The 26,304-nt window shown below is 43.4% G+C and overlaps 1 protein-coding gene across 1 annotated transcript in view; it reads left to right on the plus strand.

The window, feature by feature from the left end:
* Window positions 1-298: 298 nt before the first annotated feature.
* Bloc1s5 (biogenesis of lysosomal organelles complex 1 subunit 5) overlaps window positions 299-26,304 on the plus strand; it is a 34,611-nt gene continuing 8,605 nt past the window's right edge. Inside the window, exons 1-4 of the mRNA XM_075969855.1 lie at window positions 299-456; window positions 4,517-4,599; window positions 18,925-19,054; window positions 25,243-25,301. Coding sequence (XP_075825970.1) covers window positions 342-456; window positions 4,517-4,599; window positions 18,925-19,054; window positions 25,243-25,301 — 387 coding nt within the window. The 5' untranslated portion in view covers window positions 299-341. The remainder of the gene's footprint in view (window positions 457-4,516; window positions 4,600-18,924; window positions 19,055-25,242; window positions 25,302-26,304) is intronic.

Raw genomic sequence — 26,304 nt, forward strand, 5'->3', positions numbered from 1 at the left:
CACTCCACCCCTGCCCTAACCAGTGAGTTCCTGCGGGCGTAGGAAGGAATAACAGAGATAGCTGTACTTTTCAGATTTTTCAGATCAATTTTCTGTATTCCGAAATATTCTCTATTAACTTTCAGATTAATTTTCCGTATTCAGATCACCAGCCTAATCCAGCATTGCAGCCTCCACTACACTCCGAGCGCCTTTCGGGAACCCAACGATTCCGACGCCCCGTGATGACGTAAAGCCCCTCTGCCCCGCCCCCTCCAGCGCGTTCGAGCGTCTACCGCCGAAACTCGCTTCCGGGTTTGCGCCTGCGCTGCGGCGCCCGCGGGTGGGCGGAGCCGGTCGGCATGAGTGGCGGAGGGACCGAGACTCCCGTGGCGTGCGAGGCCGCCCAGGGCGGCGGCGGCGGCAAGAAGCGGGACTCGCTGGGGACTCCGGGTGCGGCGCACCTCATTATCAAGGGTACGGAGTGGAGGGCGTGCTCTTCCGTGCGGGGTAGGGGAGCGTGCTGGGGCCCGCCCCTTCGGTGCTCCCTGCCTCGCCCGCCGCCCTCAGCCGCCTGGCCTGGCCCTGTCTCCGCCCCACGGCCACTTCCCAGCCCTCAAGACCCACTTTAATGCCTCCAGCGAAGGGCGCCCAAGTTGGGAATGGGAACTAGTTTGTGTCCCACACAGTCACGTAGTAGAGTGACCCCCTCTGTACCCTCTGCGCCTGGCTCGTGTCAGGGAGAAAGGACAACTCGTGGGAAAACGTCCTGAAACAACGCACCGGTCTGACCTGTCTCCTCGGAGCCTTAGAAGGCTTCGATCTAAATTATTACAGTAACTCAACTAGGTTTAATTCCCAAACTTCAGAAGCCCCTGTCCCCCGAGGAAAGACCTCTTCAGTTGCATTTTCCTCTGCTCCCTTTAACCCCGTCCATCTCACCAGCTTCAGCTACAGACCTGCACTGCCGGGGAAATGATGTCTTATCATTGGTGTGGGTGTCCATTTTAATCCCACCGGATCTGTAGACAGCGCCACAAAGCTGACTGTGACTCTTTTTCAGGTTGTCTCTGAAGTTTCATTTGGAGTCAAGGTCAAGTAGTATTGCACTCGTACTAAGTAAGAATTATTTCTGTGTGCAATCCTAGTGAAGAATTTATTCGTTTTATGACTATTTTTGGCCTACCGTCACTCCACAAATGTTTTTCATCTTGCAGAACTTTGTACGCTTTAAACTATAAACTCATACCACATCTCTGACAAAAATCTGTAAATTTGCTCCCGCGCATCTGTGGACTTGGGCGGCTCCACTCTGACTATTGGAAACAGTGCTACTGGAGAAGCGAATGTACAAACATCTTTTCAGAGGCCCCCTTGTTCGGTACTTGGGGATATATCTCCAGAAGTGGGATTCTCAGGTCATATGATGATTCTTTACACTTTTTGAGGAGTTGGCATTTTTATCTTTGCTACATCATTTTCTATTCTCCCAACCTTACCATTTGTTATTTTCTGTCTGTGGCGGTAGTCATTCTAATGATTACCCTTGTGGTTTCGCTTTTGTATTTCCTGTAATGTTTGCTGATAAATGTGCTTATTCTTGTGCACTTACTACCTGTTTTTAGAAAAAAATGACTGTTTAATTCCTTTACTGAGTTAAAGTTCTTGGAATGTTCTTGGAAGGCAGATGTGCTGGCCGTTATACCATCAACGCTGTTCTGTATGTGTATCCTGAGTGCCCTTGAGCAGGAGTTCTCAGATATTTTCTCCCGGTTCTCTGGTTGTCTTTCATTCTGTTGATTGTGTCTTTTGAGGGCAGAAATTTTAAATTTTGAAGTAGTACTGTACTGGAGACCAACCCAAGCCTCCCATGTGCTAAACAAGAACCATACTCCTAGAGGTTACATCACCAACCTCCTTTTCTGTATTCTTAGTTTGACACTGGTTCTTACTTCCACATTCAGGACCCAAACACATAGCCCTCCCTTAAGTGATGCTGAGAGAGTTGCATATCTGTTTCTTCTCATCCTGCAGCTTTATGGATCATCCGTCAAAACACTTTTCTGTATCTTTGTGAGGAGGTATTTATCTAGCTTTCACGTTAGGTTATGAACATGCAGAGATCAAAAAATTATATATTTTAGTAACTCATTTGTATGACAAACAGTAAAAGAATACATATAGCCTGGCTAGAGTCGATTTCTATGAAAATCTGTATTTTACACACATGATTAAGCTAGAAGAATTTATGTTTAATATTTAGGATGCTTACAAACTGAATTATTATAATGGACTTGTTTTGTTATAGTGGCACTAGGTAGCATTATAACCAACTAGTGACTGTGGTAATGTATATTTCATGATATGTCCCCCTACCCATAGTTTTCCACAGTTGAGGTTTTAGAAGCGACCGTGAATTTACTTCTTTGCAGAGTTAAAGTGCACTCCTGCTATATCAGACTGCAGAAGCAGATGTCTCCAAGCCAGCAAACCTTAACTGCTTCTCAGTCATGCGGAAAGAGACCGTAACTCATGTGTGCTGTGAGAATAGCACAGACAGCTTGCTTTGTAAAATACTCACTGGGGAAGAGGTGATTTGGGGACTTCGTGGTACATGGTATGCTCTAAGCCGATGTCTCTGGTGCTTTAGGAACACAGCGTGCAGGATGTCTCTGAAGCCTAGGAGCAAGCTGGTTAGCATGAAGAATGAGGGCTTGGCAGTTGTAGAGGAAAACTGGCATTGTTTGAGATGGGTAGTTGGGATATAGGGTTCCAGGCCATGGCAACTGTAGGAGCCGCATCAGGATGCCTGAGGCAGCAGAGTGTGTTTAGAAAACTGCAAGTGGTTCAGAATGGAGAACCCTACATGGACTTTCTGGAGCCAAACTAACTGTCTGTATCCTGTTGGCTAAAGACTCTTCAAAGACTCTTGTATTCTTGAGCTGCAAATAGATATTCTCTCTTGAGAGGGTATTCTCTGAACAAAGTCTATAAGCTCCTACATTCTCTTGATCTCACTCAGGCAATTATAACTCTTAGTAGTCCAGTGACTCCGAGATCCTAATGAAGAACTCTACGTACTCTGTTGCTTATCATGTTTCTTAGACTTTCTAACTATAGAACTTCCTTCATTGAAGAAAACTTCAAATAGCTACTTACAGAAACTGTGTGGGTAATAATCTACTGAGATATTTAAACAAAAATTGTGCTTCTGTTTATATTTTTCTACTTAGATACATCCTAATAAAACTTATAAAACATACAATTGAAATCTGATTCACTTATAAAAATATAGGGAAGCTATTACCAGCTCATGAATATAGAACATACATATTTTTATTTGGGCATTTAATTTCTCTGGGCATTTTGAAGTGCATGTCTTAAACTAGTTTTTGGTAAGAAGAATGAGTAGACCAGCTTACCAAAACAGTTAAAAGTCAGAATTTTTCTTTCATAGCTATGGCTTTTTCTTATCTAGTGTAAGGTAAAGATACTTAAAACCAGCCCTCACCACCCACCTTCACAGATAAATCACTAACAGGCCTGCTGGCTGTACTAAGGACATAGCTCCATGGTAGAGCACTCACAGAAAATGTGCAAAGCCCCAAGTTCAATCCCCAGTACTTAAAAAGCCTAACCTTGTTCTTGGGTAGTCTGTGGGGCCTCTGGCAGTTGGATCAGGATTTATCCCTAATGCTTGAACTGGCATCTAGGAGCACATTCTGTTTGGAGGGATACCTTGCTCAGTCTAGATATAGGGGGAAGGCTTTGGTCCTGCCTGGAAGTGAAGTGTCAGACTTTGTTGACTCCCCAAGGGAAGCCTTATCCTTTCTGAAGAGTGAGTGGGAGCTGGTGGTGGGGGAAGGTTGGGACTGGAGGAGGGGGAAGGAGTGGGATCAGGGATAGCTATATAAAATGAGAAAAGACTGTATTTTAAAAAAATCTTAAAAAGACCTGCCGTACATCCTACCACCCTTTTCTCCCTGATGTCAGCCTCTATCTTATATTTGATGTGTTTCAGGGGAAGTATCATTTTGCATATCTTTAAAGCTTATATAAATGGATTTAGTTCTTCTGAAGCTTACTTTTGTTAAATATTATATTTGTGAGATTTATCCATGTTAATAGGTGCCAGTCTGGTATATACATTTTTATTCCCTGTTCACAATATTCCATTGTGTGACTCTTCAGAGTGTTTTCCTTTTAATTAGTCTTATGGTAGTACACATGGCTCTGTAAACATGTATAGCTGTCATGTTCATGTTCATTGGTATAAGTTTTTTTTTCTAGGTGATATATCTCAGCATGAAATTGCTAAGGATATATGTCTTTAGATCTGTTAGCTATTGTTAGGTGGCTCCCAAAAGTAGTTCTGCCAGTTAACACACTAAAAGTGGATGGGATTCCCTCCTAATTCATGGTCTGAACTGGATTTTAACCTGTCTTCACCTGTTGTAGACAAAGGGAAGAGGAAAATAGGCCAAGGGGCTGCACAGGTCAATGTGAATTAATTCTCCATTCTGTCTTACCTTTCTAGATCTTGGAGAGATTCATTCGAGGCTTCTGGATCACAGACCAGTTACCCAAGGGGAAATTCGATATTTCATAAAAGAATTTGAAGTAAGTATCTAGCTTACTTTGTTGAAAAGCTTTGCACTAATGTTAATGACCTGCTACAGCGAAGGGCAATTTCTGAGGTTTGAAACCTGACTTTATTTTATTTTATGTCTTATTAAAATATATGTAGTAAAAATTCTGAAAAGATAAAAGCACTTGTCAAATGCAAGAACAGACAACAGGAGACAGGGGCCACACTCTGGTACCTACTCTAGACTATTTAATGTTTGTCGATTGTAAGTCTTTTCCCTATGAAGTTAGATAATGTGAAAAAAAGAACTCTTAGGGATTGATGGGTCTGAATTTCCAGATGCATTTGTTGCATTTTTTCCTTGGTTGGAACAGAAACCTACAAACTGAAGCATGAGAACTCTGCTTGCCTCTTCCTTTCTGTTCATACCCACATCAGTGACCAGACCTTCTACACATGACTTCATCTAGGAATTCCCATTGCTTCTGACTGCTGTGCCTGTCTAATATCCAGTCAGGTGCAGTTTTGCTGTGTCTCTCCGAGCAATCCAACAACATTGCACTCTTTAACATCCTTTGCCAGCTGCAGGATGACATTCAAGCATCCTTCTGTGACCTGCCCCTCCTGTAGCCCCACCACCTGTCTCTCTTCACTTTGCATGGGAGAACGTGCAGTCATGTTTCGTGTTATTCTACATCTGCCCAAGCATTGAGAAGTAATCTCACAGGCTACTGTTAGATCGTGATTCTATGTAAGTTGAAGTTCTATCTTCAGATGAGAATGTCTGAACAAAATCTCCCAAGAAACACATAAAAGTACATCAAGTCTATGTTCTCAGCCCTCCAGACAGAGCTGTAGCACCAGCCAAACATTTTTTGGCTCAGTAGGTCCTGTAACTCAAAGCTGCCTAATACTCCACTAGGTTTTGAAGTTTAAAGACGTGTAGAGGTGATTGTATCTCAGGCCTGTCTGTTACCTGTTTCTCAACAGAAACAACAGAGAGAGGAAAGTTTATTTGGCTTACAGTTTAAGGAGATGCTTCTCAGCCTGGAGGGGGAGGCATTAGAACAGGTTGAGAAGGTGGGACTCTCCATGCCCAGGAGGAGCAAGAAGCACAGACACGACAGAAAGCAGGCAGGGTAAGCCTCCAGGGGCAGCCTCAGTGAAGAACTTCCTCAGTGACAGCCTACCTTCTGTAGGTTCACAACTTAAAACACTCTGCCAGCCCAGGACTAAGAGTTGAGACACATGAGCATGTAGGAGACATTTAATACTCAAACAGTAATCCTGGGAATAGTTAGCAGTTTTCAACTTATTTATTTTATGTGGATAAGAACAATGTAGGACACAGACAACCACTCAAAGGGTGTTACTACTTGTCATGTAAAAACCATTACCAATCCCTACAAACTTGCTATGATACCTCGATATTACATGAAGATGTTTAAAAATATCAACTATTCCATATGGGATGAGGATATAATTATCCTTAAGCCCTGACTGAACTCACTGTGTAGACCAGGCTGGCCTTGAACTCCCAGAAATCTGCCTGCCTCTGCCTCCTGAGTGCTAGAATTAAGAGCAGGCACCACCATGCCTGGCCTTAGTTATCCTTTTTAAAAATGTGATACAGTTTGTTTAACTTCAAAAAACGTTCTAAGCCTACAAAAACAACAATGTTACAAACCATCTTTGAGGCCAGAATGTGCTTGAATATTCATTGTTGCAGTGGTTGTTCACTTTGCTGACAATGACAAATTCTACAGTTTGTTTAAAAAGTTTAAAATCTACCACACTTAACTAAAAGAAAAATCCAAACACTTCCTATGCCTATGCCGGCTCACCAACTCCTTCTTCTCTTTCTCCATAATTAATGTCAGCTGAATGTTTTGTCACTGTATACAACAAGACATCCTGAAGCTAAAAGGATGCCCACTGCAGCAGCAGCACATCCAGCCTCACAGTACATTCCATGGGCTACGGCAGAAGGCGTCTTCACCACAGCCTCCACCACAACCACCTCCACAACCTCCACCACAACCTCCACCACAACCACCTCCACAACCTCCACCACAACCTCCACCACAACCACCTCCACAACCTCCACCACAACCTCCACCACAACCTCCACCACAACCTCCACCACAACCTCCACCACAAGCAAGGAGCATCAGCAGTTTGCTTGGTGTCTTGTTCTCTTTACAAACTAAGATATGTGCAGCTCAGGATTTCTATCCTATAACCACGTAGTTAATGCCACCTTACAGAAATGCCAGGACATCTTCAAATGCCTTGTCGCACCAACCAAAGTGCAGACAGAGAGGAACCCTAAGTGCCTTTCCATTTTAAGAATATTTGGATGGGCTGGAGAGATGGCTCAGCAGTTAAGAACACTTGCTGTTCTTGGAGAGGATTTGGTTCCAGTTCCTAGCACCCATGTCAGCTCCAAAGGATCCTCCTCAGGCACTGTATTGATATGCACAGATACAAACACACACATAATTTAAAACAAAATATAAGAGGAAAATACAAATGTTTGGAGATGTGTATAACTTGGATAGTTTTAGGATGCTCTGGACACTTGTATAATCCACTGACACTCTGAAAGACAATATGATCATGATAATTTTTTAATAAAACCTAACAAGGGTAATAGACATACCTCAAATAGTTGGTTCTCTACTCTAAGTAGACAAAGAAATGCTTGTTGTTGTGTGTGTTTAAAATGCACCTTCTCTCTCCTCTTAATCTTCCTTGTCTACCTTTTCCCAGGCGACCTTAACAGGATCCTTAGCACCATCAAACTTCCCTTCTATTTAGAGTTAGCATCTGTCTTCAGCTTTGTGGCCTTGGTGATGTGTGGTGTATATGTATATGCCCCTTGTGCATGCCTGGTGCTGCAGAGGTCAGAAGAGGGTACTAAGTCCCCTAGAACTGGAGTTAGGGATGGTCGTGAACAGCCAAATGGGTGCTGAGTCAAGAACTTGAGTTCTTTGCAGTAGCAATGAGGGCTCTTAACAGCTGAGCCATCACCCAGCCTCTAGGTTCAGTTGTTATAACTCTAGATAAATAGGGATTATCTAGACCAATTCTCCCCACCTTTTCTCCATCCCCCTTTCCCACTGCCTCTTCTTCTGTTTCCCCATCTTCTCCCCTCTCCTATTTTTGTTGTTGTTTTTGTTTTGTTTTGTTTTTTGAAGACTCTCTGTACAACCCACTACATAGGCCACTCTGGCCTGGAACTCATAGAGATCCTCTTGCCTCTACTCATGAATGCTGAGTTTAAAGGCATGTGCCATCCCAACCGGATTGTATCAGTATTCTCTTAAAAACATGTTTACCAGGACCTGGTAAGAGGGCTCTACAGGTCAAGTCACCTGCTGCCAAACCTAAGAACTTGAGTTCAATCCCCAGAACCCATGTGGTAAAAGAGAGAAGTGATTCCTGTAAGTTGTTCTCTGACTTCTACATGTTTGTATGCACACACATGAACACACACGCATACACATGAAAAAAGAAAATGTAAAATATTTTGAAAAAGGAAAATTCTAGTAAGTTTTTCACATTGGCCATGATAGATGTGACCATATAGAGAGGGTTAAACAAAATATGTTGAGCATTTGTGTAAGTCACATGTCAGGAAATAAAATGGTATGATAAATAAAACAGACACAGACACATGGTGACCCACCCTCCTGGAAATAAGTCTTGTTTTGAGGAACTTCTCACTCAGTGTTCTTTAAAGGACCCAGGACTGGAGTCTTGGCCTTGTTTGGTCTGCTCTTTTTCTCCATCTGTTCCTTTCTCACGATGGCCTCCCATGTTGTTCTTCCAAGGGCTCAGTATAGCACAGACGCTCTGGAGCGTCAGGATCAGGATCTCCTCCTCTCTGTGTCTGCTGTTCCGCATTAGAAGGAAAAGGCTGGGGCTGGGGGACCACTAGGCTGTTGAAAGCTCTAAGTGCAGAGAAAATTTTACAAGATGCAAAGAGGGAATAAGTGCCACATGGTGGCAGCATTTCTCAAAATTCCTCAAGTACTGGTAGACTTTGACAAGCTCTGTTTTCTTTTGTGTGTAAGAACAGTTGACAGCCTTTCTCCTGACTTTATAGCTTCCCCCCTGAACTCCAGTGAACACAATGGGCAGAGCTTGGGAAGGCAAGCAGCCTGTGTTAGGGTGTACTACCTACCACTCCCGCCCTGCAGTGAGGGGCAACGTGGCAGTTTCCTGGGGAGAGGTTTTGCCCTCTAAGTCACTGTGTTGCTAGCTGTTGATGAGACATCATGGCCTTTCTCATAGAGAAGAGAGAGATGTTAGAGAAAGAGTTTCAGGAGGGGCTTGCAGAGCGGATAATCCTATGCATATTACTAGAAAGGGCTTGGCATACCCTCTGCCTTCAGTGCGTTAGTAAACAATCACATTAGTAGCAATGTGTTTAGTTACTAGGAACAGATACATGGAAAACGCCTCAACAAGGGCTTATTTTTCTTGCCTAGTCCTGAGACAGATTTGGAAACTCCAGGGCTGGCATGGTGGCTCTATGATGTCAGCTTCTTCCAGCCTCTGTCTCCTTGGCACATTGCCCTTACACTTAAAAATGGCTTTGGATCCTGAGTCATTGTGTCTGCACGTTGTGTGGTAAAAGAGGGCAGGCAGGAAGCGGCTGTCAGCCTCTGTCAGGGGCATGTAACTACCTCAGATACAGTTCAAGTGTTGTTGGCATGACAGACAGTGATGCACACGTTTCTTCAGCCCAGTGAAACTGAGTGAGAAACAATCCTTACAGCCAGGAAGCATCCAGCTGCAGACTCAAGAGTGTTTACAAGAAGGAATTCCTGGAGGTCCAGAGCTGTCCTGCTGCAGTTATAGACAGGACAGGACTCCAGGGACAGTGCCCTGCAGGGCTCGACAGGAGAGTGCCACAGAAGGGTGACACTGGAGCACAGAAAGAAAATAGATGTTAAAGGCGGGCAAAGAATTGGAAAATAAAGAGGCCGTCAAAGTGCGACAGAAATGCTGTAATACAGGAATTGAAAGGAATCATGTTGATGGGTTTTGATATGGGATAGTGGCCACGGTGGTATGCTCCGTAATCCCAGAATTTGGAAGAAAGACAGGGTGATTGTTATGAGTTCAAGGCCAGCATGGAATGAATAAATAAATTTATTCAAAAATGAAAGATAAACTGGTCAAGAAAAATCTCCTTAAAGACAGCACCAACTAGATTTTCATAACGTCTCAGTCTTGAGCCATGCGGGGCCCGCTGGTGTTGTGAGTCAAAGGAGTTAATTTACAGTTGTTGGCCTTGTTCCTCTAGGGCCATCAAGTTACATCTCTGGTAAAAACACTGTAGTTACTTATTGCTAGGCACTGTTGTAAGCATGCTACATCAGTACTTGCTATTAATCAACTCAAGGAATTAAGGAATTAATGTATGTAGTTTTATGGAAGGTTACATGTTATTTTATTGGTGCTAGGCATTGTTCCAAGAGTTTTTACCCTGGAAATAAGATGCAACTTTGAGCACAGACATTACTCTAGCTTTTTCCTTATGTATTTCCATAGTGTTCCACATCAAATACATCAGTTTAAAAGCAAGCACATATCAGATGTGAGGGCTCAGTGAAGAGACTATTTACAAGACCTGTGTAAAAGGCAAGCCACTTCCATGGGCCTTGTCATTATTTAGGCATATCCTTGTCATTAGTGGGCTGAGACATACGACTACCAATTCCCTCGATAGAGTTAGGGCTGTACTTCAGTTGGTAGACTGCTTGCCTAGCCTGGACTTGGTCCCCAGGACAGCAAAACCCTGTATAATTCAGCACTCAGGAGGCTGCGGCAGAAGGATCGTATGTTTAAGGCCATTCTCAGCTACGAAACAAATTCAAAGCTGTCTTAGACTCCATGACGCCATTTCTCACAGCAGCAGCAGTAATAACAATGCCGGGTGTGGTGGTTGCTGCTTATAATTCCAGCCCTTCGAGATGGAGGCAGAAGGGCCAGGAGTTTAAAGTCAGCAACAGCTTCATAGTGAGTTTGTGACCAGCCTGGATTCTGTGAGACGCTGTCTCAAGAAACAAAAAAGCAAAGGAGGGAGGAAGGGAGGGATGAAAGCCAACCCAGAAAAAAATAGAAAAATAAATAACAACAATTAATTTGCTACAGAGAGTGATTAACAATCATTTGTTTGACTGTATCTCAAGGGGATCCTATTACCCTCAAATTTCCCATGGACTGGGAAGAGCCTGTCCCCTGCCTGGAGCTACAGGGCTCTGCTCTCTTCCTTTACCTTTGTTTCTGCATTGAGAGACTAGTCCTCTGACTGATGAAAGAGGAGTTAATTTATATGAGAACTGAAGTGTTTCCCCTAAACTTGATTCTGCCCAGTTTCAATGCCATCTGGAAACAGCAGCATTAATAACATAGTTTTTAACTGCCAGTTTTTTCTTCCTCCAATCTTGTCTTAGAAATCAGAAGCTTATGTTATTTATTCGTGGGAATGAGAACATACAGCAAAACTCAAAACTTGGTCAGCAAATACAAGCAACAGCAATAATAAAGCCAAGGCAAAATGGCTTCAGAATAGCAAATGGCCAAGTCATCCATAGCGTAAAAGTTTCTGTGGTGCTTTGAAAGAAAATGGCCCCCAAAGGGAGTGGACTATTAGGAAGTGTGGCTTTATTGGAGTAGGAGTGGCCTTGTTGGCAGAAGTGTGTCACTGGGGGGCGGGGAAGCTTTCAGGTCTTCTTGCTCATGCTATGTTCAGTGTGGACATGGTTCACTTCCTGTTTCCTGTGGATCAAGATGTAAAACTCTCAGCTCCTTCTCCAGCACCATGTCTTCCTGCATCCCACTATGTCCTGTCATGCTGATAATGGACTAAACCTCTGAAACTGTAAGCCTCCCCAATTAAATGTCTACCTTTATAAGAGTTACTGTGATCACAGTGTCTCTTCACAGCAGTAGATATTCTAAGAAGGCATTCATGACACCAGAAATGCCAGAGGAGGGGGGGCGTGGGCAGAGGGATTGGAAAGGCCCTGAATGCTACAGACCCTCTGAGCCCCTCAAAATTCCCATCAGGCCTCTTTGGAAACCTTGATGGGCCATTTGGAGAACAGCAGAACCTAGCAGATGGAACCAAAGGCTCCACCTCAGGGTGAGGAGGGAGACTCAGTGAGTACCCTGGAGGCCACTCCACAGTGGCCACTCTGTGGAGAAGCTAGAGGAGCTGAAGACTGGAACACAGTGGGTTCTCTGCCTGAAGTCAGAAGTTATTCCCATTCATCCTTCACAACAATAGAGGAAAACAATTTCCGTCTACTTTGAACAGAGCTGGATTCCTTGGAGGGTGCAGATCATGCAAATGTCCTTATGGAAGCAAAGTGATGGCGGGAGGAGTAAAGATCACAGCTGTTTGAACGTAAGCTCAAGGGACAGAAGAAAGATGTAGAAAAAGGTAAAGTTGGAATCAGAAAACCTGTCCCAGTGATTGGATAAAATGAAACAGTAAAAAAGTAAGGGGAAAGAATCTGGGAAAATGAAATTTTGTTTTTTGTTTGGTCTATCTCTCTCTTCTGTCTTGTTTTGTATTTTTCAAGTCAGAGTTTCTCAGTTGAGCTCCACCTTTCTGCTCTGTAGACCTCTTTGGCCTTGCACTTTGAGATCACCTTCCTCTGCCTTCTGAGGCCTGGGATTAAAGGTGTGCTTCATCATCCTGGCTAGGGAGAAGGAAATTTTTAAATTATTTTTGAAGTGAAAATTAAGCAAAGACCCCAGGGAGGAATGGACAAACTGTGTTGTCCTAATGTAGATTGGAAAGATTTAATGTTAACAGAGAGGGACTCGAAAGGAAGGAATGCATACTGATGATAAGTACAGAAGACCCAAGACTGACAACAAGCCCAAGAAAAGATCACCAAAAAAACACAAAACAGAAATCAGAAAAAAAAAAAAACCTCCTTAAATTGCTATTGGAGTCTTGTTGAAGTATGAACTACTTTCCGGGAAGTGTAATTCAGAGTAGCTGATGCTTGAGACCATTTCTAAAAGAAGGGAAAAAAACTTGTACTTTATGGGGGGAAAAATCTCCTCTGGGCATCCAGGCTAAATGAATAGGCCCTTTGTAAAGGGAACTGTTAGCAGGTTTGTCTGTGTTATGCTAGAAAACAAAGGTATAATGTCAGTGGGCTTTGTTTCTAGCTGTCTGCACCCTAGCTGAGGAAATGACAGATGCACTGGTAGGGTTGGGCGGGGCTCCGAGATGTTCACGTGAGCATATCCTCAGAAGTTGGTAAGCATTGAAGTATGCTAAGTGGGCAAAGATGTCTTAATGGGTAGATGTGTTTGCTGCCAAGTCTGATGACCTGAATTTGATCCCTACACACACACATACACACACCTGAATGCCTCCACATACCATGGCATGTGTTTGTAAATAAGTGAAAATATAATTTTTAAATTTTTATTATTTTGGCTGTCTTCCTTCCTTTCTCTCTCTCTCTCCCTCTCTCCTTTAATAAATGTTTATGCCTAAAAATTTTTTTTTATTATTTTGTTGGGTTTTTTTTGAGGCAGTTTTTCTGTGTAGCACTTGCTTTCCTGCAACTCTCTTTGTAGACTTAGAGCTCTGCCTCTCTCTGCCTCCCAACTGCTGGGCTTAAAGGCATGCACCAACACACCTGACTATAATTATTACCTTTTTTGTTTCGTTTTGTTTTTAGAGATAGGGTTTCTCTGTGTATCTCTGGCTTTCCACAATTTCATTTTACACGTTTAATCGTAGAATTATGCTAAGCAATATAACTGGGTGTAGTAGTGCAGGCCAGTGATCTCAGCACTGGGAGGCGGAATCAGAAGATTCAGGGTTTAAGTCCAACTTCAACTACACAGGGAATTTGAAGCCTGGGCTACAGAAGATTCTATCTCAAACAAACAAACAAAACAGAGGAGGAAGTGATGTGGAGAGAACAATGTATAATGCCTATGCTGGGACAGATACTGACCATAGGAGAATTTGGAAGGAGCTGCGGAAGGCCTGTGAGAAACAGGCTGTCATCCCTCAGCCATTGCCTCTTAAGTTGTAACTGAAAATAAGAGGGCACAATTTCAAATTCCATCCTGAGGAAAAAGGAAAGACTACGGGGAAAAAACAAGATTGTCACTAACACCGATCTCGGGGTAAGAGACAAGCCCTAATGAGGAGAACTCCTTCACAGGGCTATTAGAAAAAGCAGTACCCTTATCAGCCACGAGAACCAAATTGCCAACTTTAAAATATTGTTTCTTGGGATGGAGAGGTCACTCAGTGGTTAACAGCACCTATTGCTCTTCCACAGGACCTGAATTCAGTTCCCACATCGGGTGGCTCACAAGGTTATCTATAACTCCAGCTCCAGCGGATCCAATACATTCATTCTCTGTCCTCTACATCTAGGTACACGTGTGTGTGTATATTTGCAGATATACATACATTTTAAAAATTTATAGTTTCCAGCTCAGGGTTGCCTGGTTTTGAAAAGTTGTGGAAATGGTGCACATTCAGTACTAACCATCTTAGGAATAGTTTGAATTGAATCTTTTCTGTCCAGTGATCTGCGGTCCAGTTCTTTCTTACCTGTGGGTAGCAGAGGAAGCAATAGCTTGTGATCGACTGCAAGATTGTTTGAGGAGACAACCTAAACTGCAGTGCATTGTGTTGCTAAGATAAGATGTTTGATGAGTTAGAGGGATTATATACACTTTTACTTAGATTTTCAGTCTTCTGTGGATTTAACAGGAGTTAACCCCAACATAATTTGAAAGCATCTGAGTCATTCAGAAAGTACCATAAAGGGGAACAAGTAGACATAGAGAAAGGTATATATTACATGTGTGCTTTTGAGTCTTGGTAAAGATTTTATTTTTAATTATGAGTTTATATGTGTTTGAACAAATGAGTACAGTTCCTGCAGAGGCCGGAAGAGAGCATCCAGTGCCCTGGAGCTGGAATTACAGGGGTTTGAGCTACCCAATATGGGCTCTAGCAATTGAACTTGGATTCTCTTGGAAGAACAGCAAGTAGTCTTAACCACTGAAATGCTTCTCTAGCCCTTAACTGGGTCTTACTCACGATGATAAAAGAAACATCTCTGTATCCTATTCTGTTTTAAAATGAATTTAAAACGTATGTGTATACACTCGTGTGTGTGTGTGTGTGTGTGTGTGATAAACACACTTTCTAGACATACCTGTGCATCCAGGTATATGTATTCTTATACTTAAACCAATGGTTAGATACATTAAATATCTAAGACGAAAGTATAAAAAAGGATACATATAATTTTGAAGCCATGTAAATAATTTGTATATTTTAAAATACTAACTGTCAAAGGTCAGTCCCTAAAGCCAGGTTACATATAAAGAAGCTCCTGTGTAGTTCTGAGTGGTGACAGTGTTACTTGGACATTCTTTTTTTTTTTAATTTATTTATTTATTAAGGATTTCTGCCTCCTCCCCGCCACTGATCAAGTCCCTCTCCCTCATCAGCTCGAAGAGCAATCAGGGTTCCCTGACCTGTGGGAAGTCCGTACTTGGACATTCTTACAGGTAACCCTGAGCACAGTGATTTGGCAGCTGTAGAGATGCATGTCTGTAGTCCCCACACTCAGGAAGCAGAAGCCGGAAGATTATGAAGTCCAGGCCAACCTGGGCTACATAGTAAGGTCTTACCTTAGACAAACAGTGATTTGACTGTACATTTATAGAATAATACACCTTCAGAACAAAAAAAAACTCCTTTTAAAAACATCTTAGTCTTTAGTAATCATGTTGGTGTTTTAATTTAAGTCAAAAGGGAACTGAGTATGTTGGTATTTTAGAAACTGGAAAGAAACAGAATATATGAAAGTAATTTGAATTTGGTCAGTATGACCTCAAGATGTAACTTTTCTTTATATAAAAATTGGGTAATTTCCTAGGCCAGTCAGTCATGGTAGCTCATAGCTATAAACCCAGCATTTGGGAGGCAGAAACAAGAGAATCCAGAGTTTGGGTCCAAACTGTAATACATACTGAGTTCCAGGCTAGCTTAGGCTACAGAGGTAAACCCTGTCTCAAAAAGCAAACTTGTCTCCTCTGTGTTAGACGTGGTAGCCCACCCCATGGCTGTGAGCAGCCTTCCCCCTCCCAATTTTGTCTCTTAATGCCAGCAGTCTTAGAGAGAAGTACCAGTTGAATGAGGACATGAGGTCGTATCAAAGCAAAGAGCCCGATCAGGAAAGCCAAAGCTCACTGAAGCCACCACAGCTGGCTGGAACAAAGCTAGAGTACTACACTACTCAAGTTTGGAAAGCCCCGGTACCAACTGAGTGTGCAATGACTGAGAAGCTGTGGGTTAAACCTTTGGGATGCGTGTAAACAAAGTCTCCTTCTGATTGTCCTCAAATGCCAGGGAAATGACTTACCACTGTTGCTGCTCCCAATACCCTTGAGATAGTGTCCCTCTGAGCCCAGGCTGGCCCAGAACTGCAGCTGAGGATGTCTTTGAACAGAATCCTCCTGCCTCTGCCTCCCAAATGCTGTAATCACGGGCATGTGCTGCCATGCCCAGTCCAACTTACTACTTTTTAAATTGACAAATAAGGGAAGGGAGTTGTGTTTTGTTTTGGTTTTTTTTTTTTGGTTTTTGTTTTGTTTTGTTTTGCATTTCTTATATGACTGTTGCCCAGAATACTCAAATTGCTGACAAAAAGCAGTATCCCTGTTAGTAAATGGAGATGTCATGCCACCTCCATCCTGTTGCAAGAGTGGACATCGGCCTTTGAAAACCTCATGCAAATAATCAGACAGCCCCTGAATCTGATTGCACACGTACTTCTAACTGCTGACTTACAGGAAAGGGAACAGACAGCAGAGGATGCTAAATTACACCATGGAGAGTCATTCATTAGAACAGTCTGTGGGAAACTGCAGAACAGATGACTCGCTGTTTCTAGTGAATGTCAAGGAAAATGTGATAGAGGAGAAAGCTGTAGATTGAAAACATATTAACCATCTGCAGCATGTGACTCTTATTTATATTTTGGTTCGCGTAAGCTTGGATGAAAAGAGCATTTATAGAACAAGGGACTGTGAAAACACCACTATTTAGTGATATTAGAGTTGCTGCCTTTGTGTGTGTGAGACTTTTATTGTAGCCTTTATTTTAACTTTTTTTTTTTTTTAATTTTCGAGACAGGGTTTCTCCATAGCTTTTGGTTCCAGTCCTGGAACTAGCTCTTCTAGACCAGGCTGGCCTCGAACTCACAGAGATTCGCCTGCCTCTGCCTCCTGAGTGTTGGGATTAAAGGCGTGCGCCACCACCGCCTGGCCTTTATTTTAACTTTTAAGATTATCTTTATTTGTGTGCACCTACATAAATGTATGTGCATCATGTGCATGGTAGGTACCCACAGAGATCAGAAGAGGATGTTGCATCCCCTGGAACTGGAATTAGAGATGTTTGTGAACCTCCTTGTGATTGCTGAAAACTGAACCTCAGTCCTCTGGAAGAGCAGTCAGTGCCCTTAGCCATCTTTTATTCTAAGGAAAGGCATATGTTGAAATGTTTACAGTAAAATGGTATACTATCTAGAGTATGCTTCCCAGTGCCCTGGGGGAGGTGTGGTGCATGGAGCTTTAGAGAGGAAATGAGTCAGTCGGAGTTGAGCATTGCTAGGACTTGGCGATGGTGGGGGGGCATTATGTCCTTCTCTCTCAACTTTTGTATGAGTTATAAGTTTTTTGTCATAGAACAATGTGTAAAATATAAGAAACCAGCCATAGCTGCTGCATAAGCTCACTCAGAACCCAACAAAAGCCTCAGTAATGTAACTAATTTGTTATTTTCTTACAATCAAGCTTAGCAACCTTCCTTTTTAGTTAACGTTTTGTTTTATTTTAAATTTAGCTCTACAGAACATTTTCAGAGATGCTACAGTGTTCTCATGTAACCCTAGCCCATTTTCTCATTCCAGTGTCTTATTTTACCACATTTGTAAAAACTGAGAAACAACACTGACAAATTGCTATTAATAAAATCCAGAGTTTATTGTCCCTTCATCTTCTTTACTTTGTGACAGTTGTTGGGTCTTCCATTTTCTCCCCGACCACCACGGGTCTAAAGTGCTGGCCAGGGTTCTGCAGCATGCCTCTCCACCTGCGATTGTCCCATTTTATTTTTCATGATTAGACTGGGCTTATGAGCTTGCGCAAAGAAAAGTAGCCTTGCATGACATCACATCCCGCTGCTGCCATTAGAGGGCTTTCACTGTGCACGAATCTGCCTTGCTTGGCTGAGGGAGCTCTTGCAGCTTCCTCCACTGTGGAGTGAAGTGCTACGTTTCCCTGTGTTGTTCTTTGGAAGCACGTCAATCAGTCTAGCCCACACTCAAGTCAGATGGGGAAGGTGGTTAAACTTTCCCCAGTGGGATGCTGAGACCACCCCAGGTTCAGTGATTGATTGAGACTCCCAGGACCTGGCATGGGGCTGTGTGTGAGGCTGTGCTGTCACAGCAAAAGCAAGGGAGATGCCTGGGAAATGATTTGAGAGAAACCAGACAGAAGCTTCCAAAAGTCCTCACTCCAGGAGTGCTCCAGGAGAGTACGACTCCTCTGCAGCAGTTATGGCAACACTTGCAAATTGTAAATGATCCAAAGCTGCTGGGTGGAGAAGCCCAGTGTTGTCTGGCTGGTTGCATAGACACCTGCTGAGGCATGAGCCAAGATGACACATACCTGAGGACGCAGATACCGGCATTAACCACATTCTCAGCACAAGCACGTTAGGCTCACTGGAGCCCACTTGCACATCCCAGTGCAGAGACCTGTTTCCTAGACAGGTTACCAGCCTTGAAGGCCGGCACAGGCTGTCTAAGAACAGCCGGCCTTCACTGCTCATTTTTCTGTGTGGTAAAATGTCTGTATATCATTACTTTGACTGCCGCTGCTATTTTGAAGAGAAAAAAGGCAATAATAAAATATGTAGCACATCATAACAGAAGCGATATGACAATAAGTATGATGAAATGAATATTTAAGTCAGAGCAGGGCTTTTCTACTGAAATATGTGGCCATGTAGCTCTTTGTTTGCTTCTCTAACATCCCCTCCACCCCCTGTTTCTGAACACTACTATGAAAACATTACCCCTACTGCAGCTTTCAGAGTCTTTTATAATAAAAATGCCTCCAGGTTTCCACCTCTTCTGCCAGAGAATTAAAAGGCGGCATGTGTGTTCCATAGTAATAATGCACTAGTAACGCAAGCTCATCCGGGGTGGAGCTACAGGAGTGACTGCAGAGACCTGTGGTACTACTCATTTACTCTTTCTTAATAGGAAAAGCGTGGCCTTCGTGAATTGCGAGTTCTTGAGAACTTGAAGAATATGATCGAGGAAACAAATGAGCGCATGCTTCCCAAATGCAGAGAGACAATGCAGGATGGTCTGGAGGAGACCCTGCAGAAACGTAAGTCCAGCTGATCCTGCAGCCTTGATCTCAGATGCTCCCATGCCCAGGCATATTCTCCTGAGTGTTGTTGCGGAGGGGAGGGGAGTGTTCCTGATTGGGCCTCACCAGAGGACAGCCCAGCCAGTCCAGTCCAGTGTGGTCACGATGTCATTAATATCCAAAGGAAAATGTGTGTACAATCATTTCACAAGATGAGCTCTTTAGGATGGGAGAAAATTCATGCTTTTTATCTTAAAAAATTTAAAATTTTCTCTCCAAGAAAATATATGATGACCAGGAAATGAGTTTCCTTTTCAAATGGACTTTGAGAAGTTTTGGTTGTTTGCCAGAAAAACAAAACAAAATCTCCTATATAAATGTTTATATTTTATCAGTTTCTGCATTAAACAGAGAAGAGGTAACAGACAAAAGAATATTTGTTAGTGTTTTTTTAATATTAGACTTTAACATAAAAGAAACTTGTAGCGGGTGTCTGATGTTAAAATTAGGCTTGCAGAATAACATCAAGGCATTTCCTTAGATGTCTACACTAAGAACTTGCAGCTTGTCCACAGAGAGGGGATGATTGAAACACAGGTGGAGCCAGCCTGTGAGGAAGGGGACAAAGTCAACCTAACTGTGAGGGAGGGGACGAAGCCAGCCTGTGAGGGAGACAGGAAAGAGCCCTCAGTTAGCAGCGCAGTCTCATGAGGGTCATGTCTACTATGAAGTTGAAAATATCCCAAGATTGATTTCTTCATGTAAAATAGCAGAAAAAACCTTAAAAAAATTTGACATTAGACTTTTCACACTACTTGTTCCCTAACTGCTTGTTCACACTGCTGCACCCCTAACTAACAAACAAGCATTCTAGGTAGTTTGCTACAAGTCGGGTGGAGGAGTTCCTCTGCACATGTGTGTACACGGAGGCCAGGGGTCAACTCAGGTGTCATTCCTTGCTTCTTAAGAGAGAGTCCTTCACTAGGACCGGGGGCTCTCTGAGTAAGCTAGGCTAGCTGACTAGTCTAGAGTCTGCCTCCCCAGTGCTGAGAATACAGGTGTGTCCCACTGTGCCTGGCTTTTCTACGTGGGCACTGAGGATCAACCAGTTCTTCATTCTTGTGTGTGCTTTACCAGCTGAGCCCTCCCCCACCCCTGGTTACTGTCAGTTGGAATGCTCGGATAGGAATTGAGAAGAACTCTGACACAGGAACTCTAAAGCTGTTGAATAAGACACAGTGAGAAACGATGGACAGTTGTGTGACTGGTTTTCTCTTTAGACTGAAGTTATTCTGCTCTCGGTCCTTCCTAATGATGTCAGAAATTTTATCAGTAATTTAGAATCTGAACCAAAAGTAGGTTTCCTTGACTGGAAGCATCATATCCTAGTGATTAGGGATCTGGCCTCTGAAGTATTCTGGGGCATAATGTTAGTGTGAGAAACTTGGCTGTGGCCTTGAAGCTCTTCTCCGCTAGCCATGGGAGAAGCTGCGGCAGAAGGACTCCAGCATCGGGGTTTTCTTAGGTCGGGTTTGCTAAGTCTCGTGGCTCTAATGGAAATAATGTTGTACCTGCAAACTGGATAGTTTAAAAAATTAACCTGGGTCCAGCTGTCACCCCTTGCAGAGTTATTTTGTAAAGCTTGGTGTTTTAACCCCGTGCTACCATGCTTTTCACTTGTGTAAAACCATTAGAACAAGCTTCCACGTGGAATATTTTCTCATCTAAGTAGAGCATCAAGAGTGGCAGGTGTGTACTTCTGTGCCTGTCCTTAGAACCATCTTCATCTCCTGGAATTCATGGTTGAGACCCGACAGATGCAGACCTTGCTCACTTGGGCAGAGTGTCCTAGGCTGGGTAAGCTCTGTCTGTGCTCATCCGAAACCACAAAAAGGCACCTCCTAAGGGAAGAATATTATAGCCATCCTGTTCTGAAGACACAAGTGTCTGTGTCCTGCTTATCAATTATTTAATAAGCTTCTGAATTTCAGCAGGTTTTCAAGTAAGGACAGGAAGCCTACCAGTTTCCTACTCATATAGCCAGACTCATCTTTGCTTCTCTTTCCTCCCTGTAGGCTGGTCTCCACATAGGATATGTCAGGTTTGGTCATTACTATGTCAAAATCTTCTCACCTTCTGTAGAGTAAAAGTGAAATTCTCTAATAGCCTGGATGCTTCTGCATTGATCCCCTACTCTGACTTCATACCCTGCCACTTTCTTTTTCCCTTACTGTGTTCTGGCCATACTGACCTCCTCACTCTCTCTAATATGCCAAGCACACTCCCACCACAGGGCCTTGCACTTGCTGCTCCCCCTAGAACATTCCCTCAGGTTTCCTGCAAGTCTCTGCTCAGACATCAACTGTAAGAACTTTCTTGGCCTTCTTAACATTTCCCATACCCTTCCTTTTAGCATTGCTACACTCTCTGCCTTGCATTTTAATCTATACATCTGCTACTGCCTGACATGCTAAATACTTATCTATGTATTGCCCCATCCTCCCTACTGAAACAGAAATCCATGTGCTCAGGACTTCCTGCATTGTATGTCACCCAATCAGTGTTTAGCACCTTCTTGCTGATCTCTAATTACCCATTTGAAATCAATGGCTGAGAGCACAGCTATCATCTGTTCTAATGCTAGTCTGAGATATTGCTGCTGTATGGTGTTGAAGCTCACAACATAGACATAATGATAAAATTTGTTTCTTTTTTATATGAGACAGATTAAGACATTGCTAGCTAAGTGCAGCAGAGTAATTCCATAAGGGTATTAATCTCCTTCAGTAACCTTTTGTAAATTGAACGCATTTGCCCTGTGTAGCAAGTGTTCCAGCCCTGTACGTAGCACAGCAGCAGGAGGCAGGCTAAGGGAAGAGCATCAGGAATTCAAGGTCATCCCTGGCTATATAGTGAGAATGAGGGTGACCTTGGCAACTTGAGACCCTATCTCAGGTGGGGCCACTTGGTAAGTTACTGTTATTTTTCACAAGTCAATACAGCTTCCTGGCACAGCTAGCCCAAGAGAGTGCTTCCTACTGAGGGTGTAGCTAGAATCTGATATGAAATGAGAAGAAGCCTCTACAAAATGGGCCTTCTCATGTTCTTACTGACCATGAAGGAAGGGGATGTTTAGAGTAGTCAGGCAATTATTTTATTTAGATTTAGAAAGACAGATTGCATAAGTTTAGAAAAGCCTTTTCTGAGCTTGAGATGGCTCAGTGGGGAAAGACACTTGCTGACAACCTGAATTCAATCCCTGGAACCCACATAGTAGTCTGAGAGAAATAGCTACAAAGTTGTCCTTTGGCCTGTCGGGGCTCACATGCCTGCACATATGTACAAAATGAAATTTAAAAAAACAAAGGCCTTTTCTGTTTTGTCTCTAAGTGGCTGGAATGTGAATAACTTCACAGGGAATCAAATGCTGAGCCTGAATATTCTTCCCAAATATGGAGACAGTTTTATAGAGGATCAGAGTTGTAGGCTTGTCATGCATCTGAAGGAAGTTTTTAAAGTCTGTGGCAATCCACAGGTAAATATAGTCTTCACTGCCTCATCAAGGAAACCTCTTACAATAGAGATAGAGACTACCACAGAAAATCACAGCCAATCAAATTGCAGATCTGTAGAGCCTAGTCCCATTGGATACATCTACATAACATTTCTGAACCGAAAGGTCAGGAGACATTGAAGAAGAAGGGGCAGAAAGACTGTAAGAGCCAGGGGATCAGGGAGTTTGCTATGAGACTATGTCTTCTAGTAATGGTAGAAGCTGCACCAGTAATATCTCATCAGCATGACTGCCTATACATGAACTGAACATGGACAACACCAGTAGACATGCCAAAGTGGGTAGGGAACAGCCCACAAGGCTTCAACTGTACACAACGAACAAAGGCAGCTAAGGAACACTGAGAGTGGGAGAAACAACGTTTCCAGAGAAGAGCACACCAGTTGATTATCCAATACTAAATGGTCAGCCCTGAAAGCATACATATAACTAACATTATACATATACAGATTGTGTAGATTATATTTAAGAATATGTATGTATGTGTCTATCTATATAGCTATAGATATATGCCTGTAATAACAATGGACAAAGAGGCTATGGATTTGGAAGAGAACAAAGGGTGTGTGTGGGAGGTTTGGAGGGAGGAAAGGAGAGGGGAGAATGATGTAAGTATAATCTGGGAGAGGGGCCGTGACAGGGGACAGCAAAAGTGGCATGGTTCACAACTTTTCTTTTAAATTGCAGTCAGAGTATTCCAGAAATACAAAGAATACAGAAAATCAGATTTTTAAGTTCTGTTCACAGAGCCAGGAAGGAAGAAAGACAAACAGGAAATGATAGTACCATACTTAGGAACGATGATATCATACTCACTGCCACAGAAAGAAGGCGGATCTAATCAGCGCCTCTCATTCTGTTTTCATATTTTTGTTAAGAAAAAAAAAACTGGGAAGCTAATCCTCAGTCCTAAGGTGTCGCCTGTGATCTAGCAAAGCTTGTTACTAGTCACCAGTGATGCAGTTTTTGAACATGAGGGGAGGTGGAGGTTCACAGATTTCTGAAAGAAATCACAGCCCCTGCCCTGGCGTGGGCTTGTGTCCTGATCTGATCAGGCCTGGGCAGGGGAAGGAAGGCAGACAATTAGATAGATGGCTTCCAGCTTCAGCAGCTGTAAGAAGGCGACCCTGTAGGGCTGTGCTTCTGCTGAAGGTATTTCACAACTAAAAACACTTTGATGATTGGAAAGGGAGGGCAGCACAGAGAGTAAGGTGCTCAGCCTGCCATCCCTTGATGCTGCTGTGCGAAGAGCTGCTCTTTTGTTCTTGTTTGTCCTTTGGAGCCAGGGCCTTTCCTGTGGCTTAGGCTCTGGAACTCACTCTGTAGACCAGACTGTCCTACGGGTCTCTCATTAAACCTGGGTCTTGGCATTTTGGCTCGACTGTCTCTGCCCTCAGTACTGGGCTTAGAGACATAGGAGCCCAGTACTTAGACCAAACTTAGGTCTTCACATTTGTGCAGCCATCTCCCCAGCCCTGTTATATGATTCTTATTAATAAAATGTAATATCAGGCATGTTTACTGTGCTTTCTGATGAATGAACATATCCGTCCTCATTTGTAAAATGAGTAATGACACCAGACAGAGACTTGCAGGAAAATTGAGAGGAAAATGTTAAGAATATTTTCCTAACACGAGCTCTCTGCCCACGCAAATTCTCAATCAAGCCAAATCAAAATAAGCCAAATTGAGAAATATCCAGGTTTAATGGGAGTTTCTGCGCTCTCGGGTGGCCTCCAGGGACCGCAAAGACAACCACTGGTAGGAAGAAAAAGAGACCATGTGTTTTGGGAGTTCACTTATATACTCTTAGGAGTGGCCCTGACCTCCCCCCCCTCCCCCGCCCCCGGAGGGGTTAGGACCTGGCCTGCTGGGATTTGGAGTCCAGAGTGCTAACTCTCAGGGTCAGGAGGCTAGGATAGATGCAAGGGCTGGGGCCTAAGCTCCCAAGTTAACAGAAAAATGTTCCAGGACAGTAGCAGTGCAGAAGCCCTGTGGTGGGAGTATGCTTGGCGTGTTGAAGAAGAGTGAAGAGGCTGGTGTGGCCAGAACAAATGTTTGGTTGCAAAGGCAGGATTTGTAAGATGAGGAGCTGGGGGCGGGGTGCACAGCAAGAGCAGAGCCTGCATGTTAGCAGGCTCTGCAGTGTATGAAATCAGTGGACAAGCAAAAAGACACACAGTCACAACTGCCTAAGGATTTGAGGAACTCGGGGATTCCTGTCAGTCTGGGAGTGGTTTTGTAATATTGTGTGAGCAGAGTCTTTCCTGAGATCCACCGCATGAGGTGTGGTTCCCACTTGCGCCATCACAACAGCACTCTGAAAATTTCAGATTTGAGAGCATTCTGAATTTACGGGTGCTCACTGTTTATTAGAGTTTTGGTTCTTAGTGAATGGAAATGATCTTATGTATTTTCAAGCTGAGGAGAGGTGGATGTTGTAGCAGCATCTGGGGTGAGCTACAAGACAGGAAAGGCAAGAAGAGGGAGCAGAAAGCTCTGGAGGATGTGTAGTTGTCAAGCCTTGCCTGTGAGAGAACAGCCCCATAAATCAGAAAAAAGGAGGAGCGGAGGGACTCAGTCTGTAAAGGCTTAAATTGCCATTGAAACCCCACTGTCTGTTTTATTTCAGTGCAAGCAGCCAACGACTCCATCTGCAGACTCCAACAGAGAGAACAGGAACGAGAAAAGGTAAAAATAGGTAACTTGAGCAAAGAGGCATATAATTCTTGACATCTGTTATTTTATTAGCATTTATTTTTAGTCCAAGAGTTCTCTAAGTTCATTTTCTGACATTTCTGATATGCTGACATTTTAAAAAAACAACTTAAGGATAGGGCTGGAGAGATGGCTCAGCATTGGCTGCTCTTCCACCAGACTAGCTCACAATTATATGTAACTCTGGTCCCAGGGGACCCAGTGCCCTCTTCTGGCCTTCTCGGGCACTGCATTCACATGATGCACAAATATATGTCCACATAAAACAACTCATACGCTAACAAATATACAGGGGGAAAGATTTAAAGATGGCTAAAACACTAAGATGTGTTGGAAACATGGTGGTATCATCTTCATCTTCTTTTTAAATGTTTATTTGTGTATGTTGAAGGGTATGCAGGTACTTCTTTGGGCATTTGTGCTTCTGGAGGCCAGAGGTGGACGTCTGGTATCTTCCTCAATTCCCTGTGCCCAACTTTGGGAGAAAGGGTCTCATTGATCTTGGGCTCACCAGGTGAATGCCAGCATAGTTTTGAGTGAAGTGGAGGCAGGGACTGGAGTGGATATGCCAGGGTGGACGGTAGAGACGGTTTAATCCTGTTCTTTACCAGCTGCCACCAGGGGATAAACAATTATTTGTTATGATTAAGGCAATTTCTAGACTCAGGGATCTAAAATCCAGGAGTCATAAGCCACAAATACTAATAGAAAGTAGGCCAAAGCCTGTGCTATAGTCAAGTTACTGGAGACTTGTGTGACCTTAGCCAAAGGAATGCTTAGGAAGTCCTGGCCGTCTACGCCCAACCCGACTGGCAAGTAAGAATCTAGTTGCTGGTGGGTAGAGGACGGCTGTTAGAGGGTAAGGAAGATGACATAAGGAAAGACAAGAGATGGGAGAAGCTAAGTGTCCGGCCAAGGTGGACGTCCAGGTGACAGATCTGGGGAGTGGAGGGTCCTGAGTCCTGTGTTGCACATT

Source organism: Microtus pennsylvanicus, chromosome 4 (assembly GCF_037038515.1).
Source record: "Microtus pennsylvanicus isolate mMicPen1 chromosome 4, mMicPen1.hap1, whole genome shotgun sequence".
NCBI classification, from domain to species: Eukaryota; Metazoa; Chordata; class Mammalia; order Rodentia; family Cricetidae; genus Microtus; species Microtus pennsylvanicus.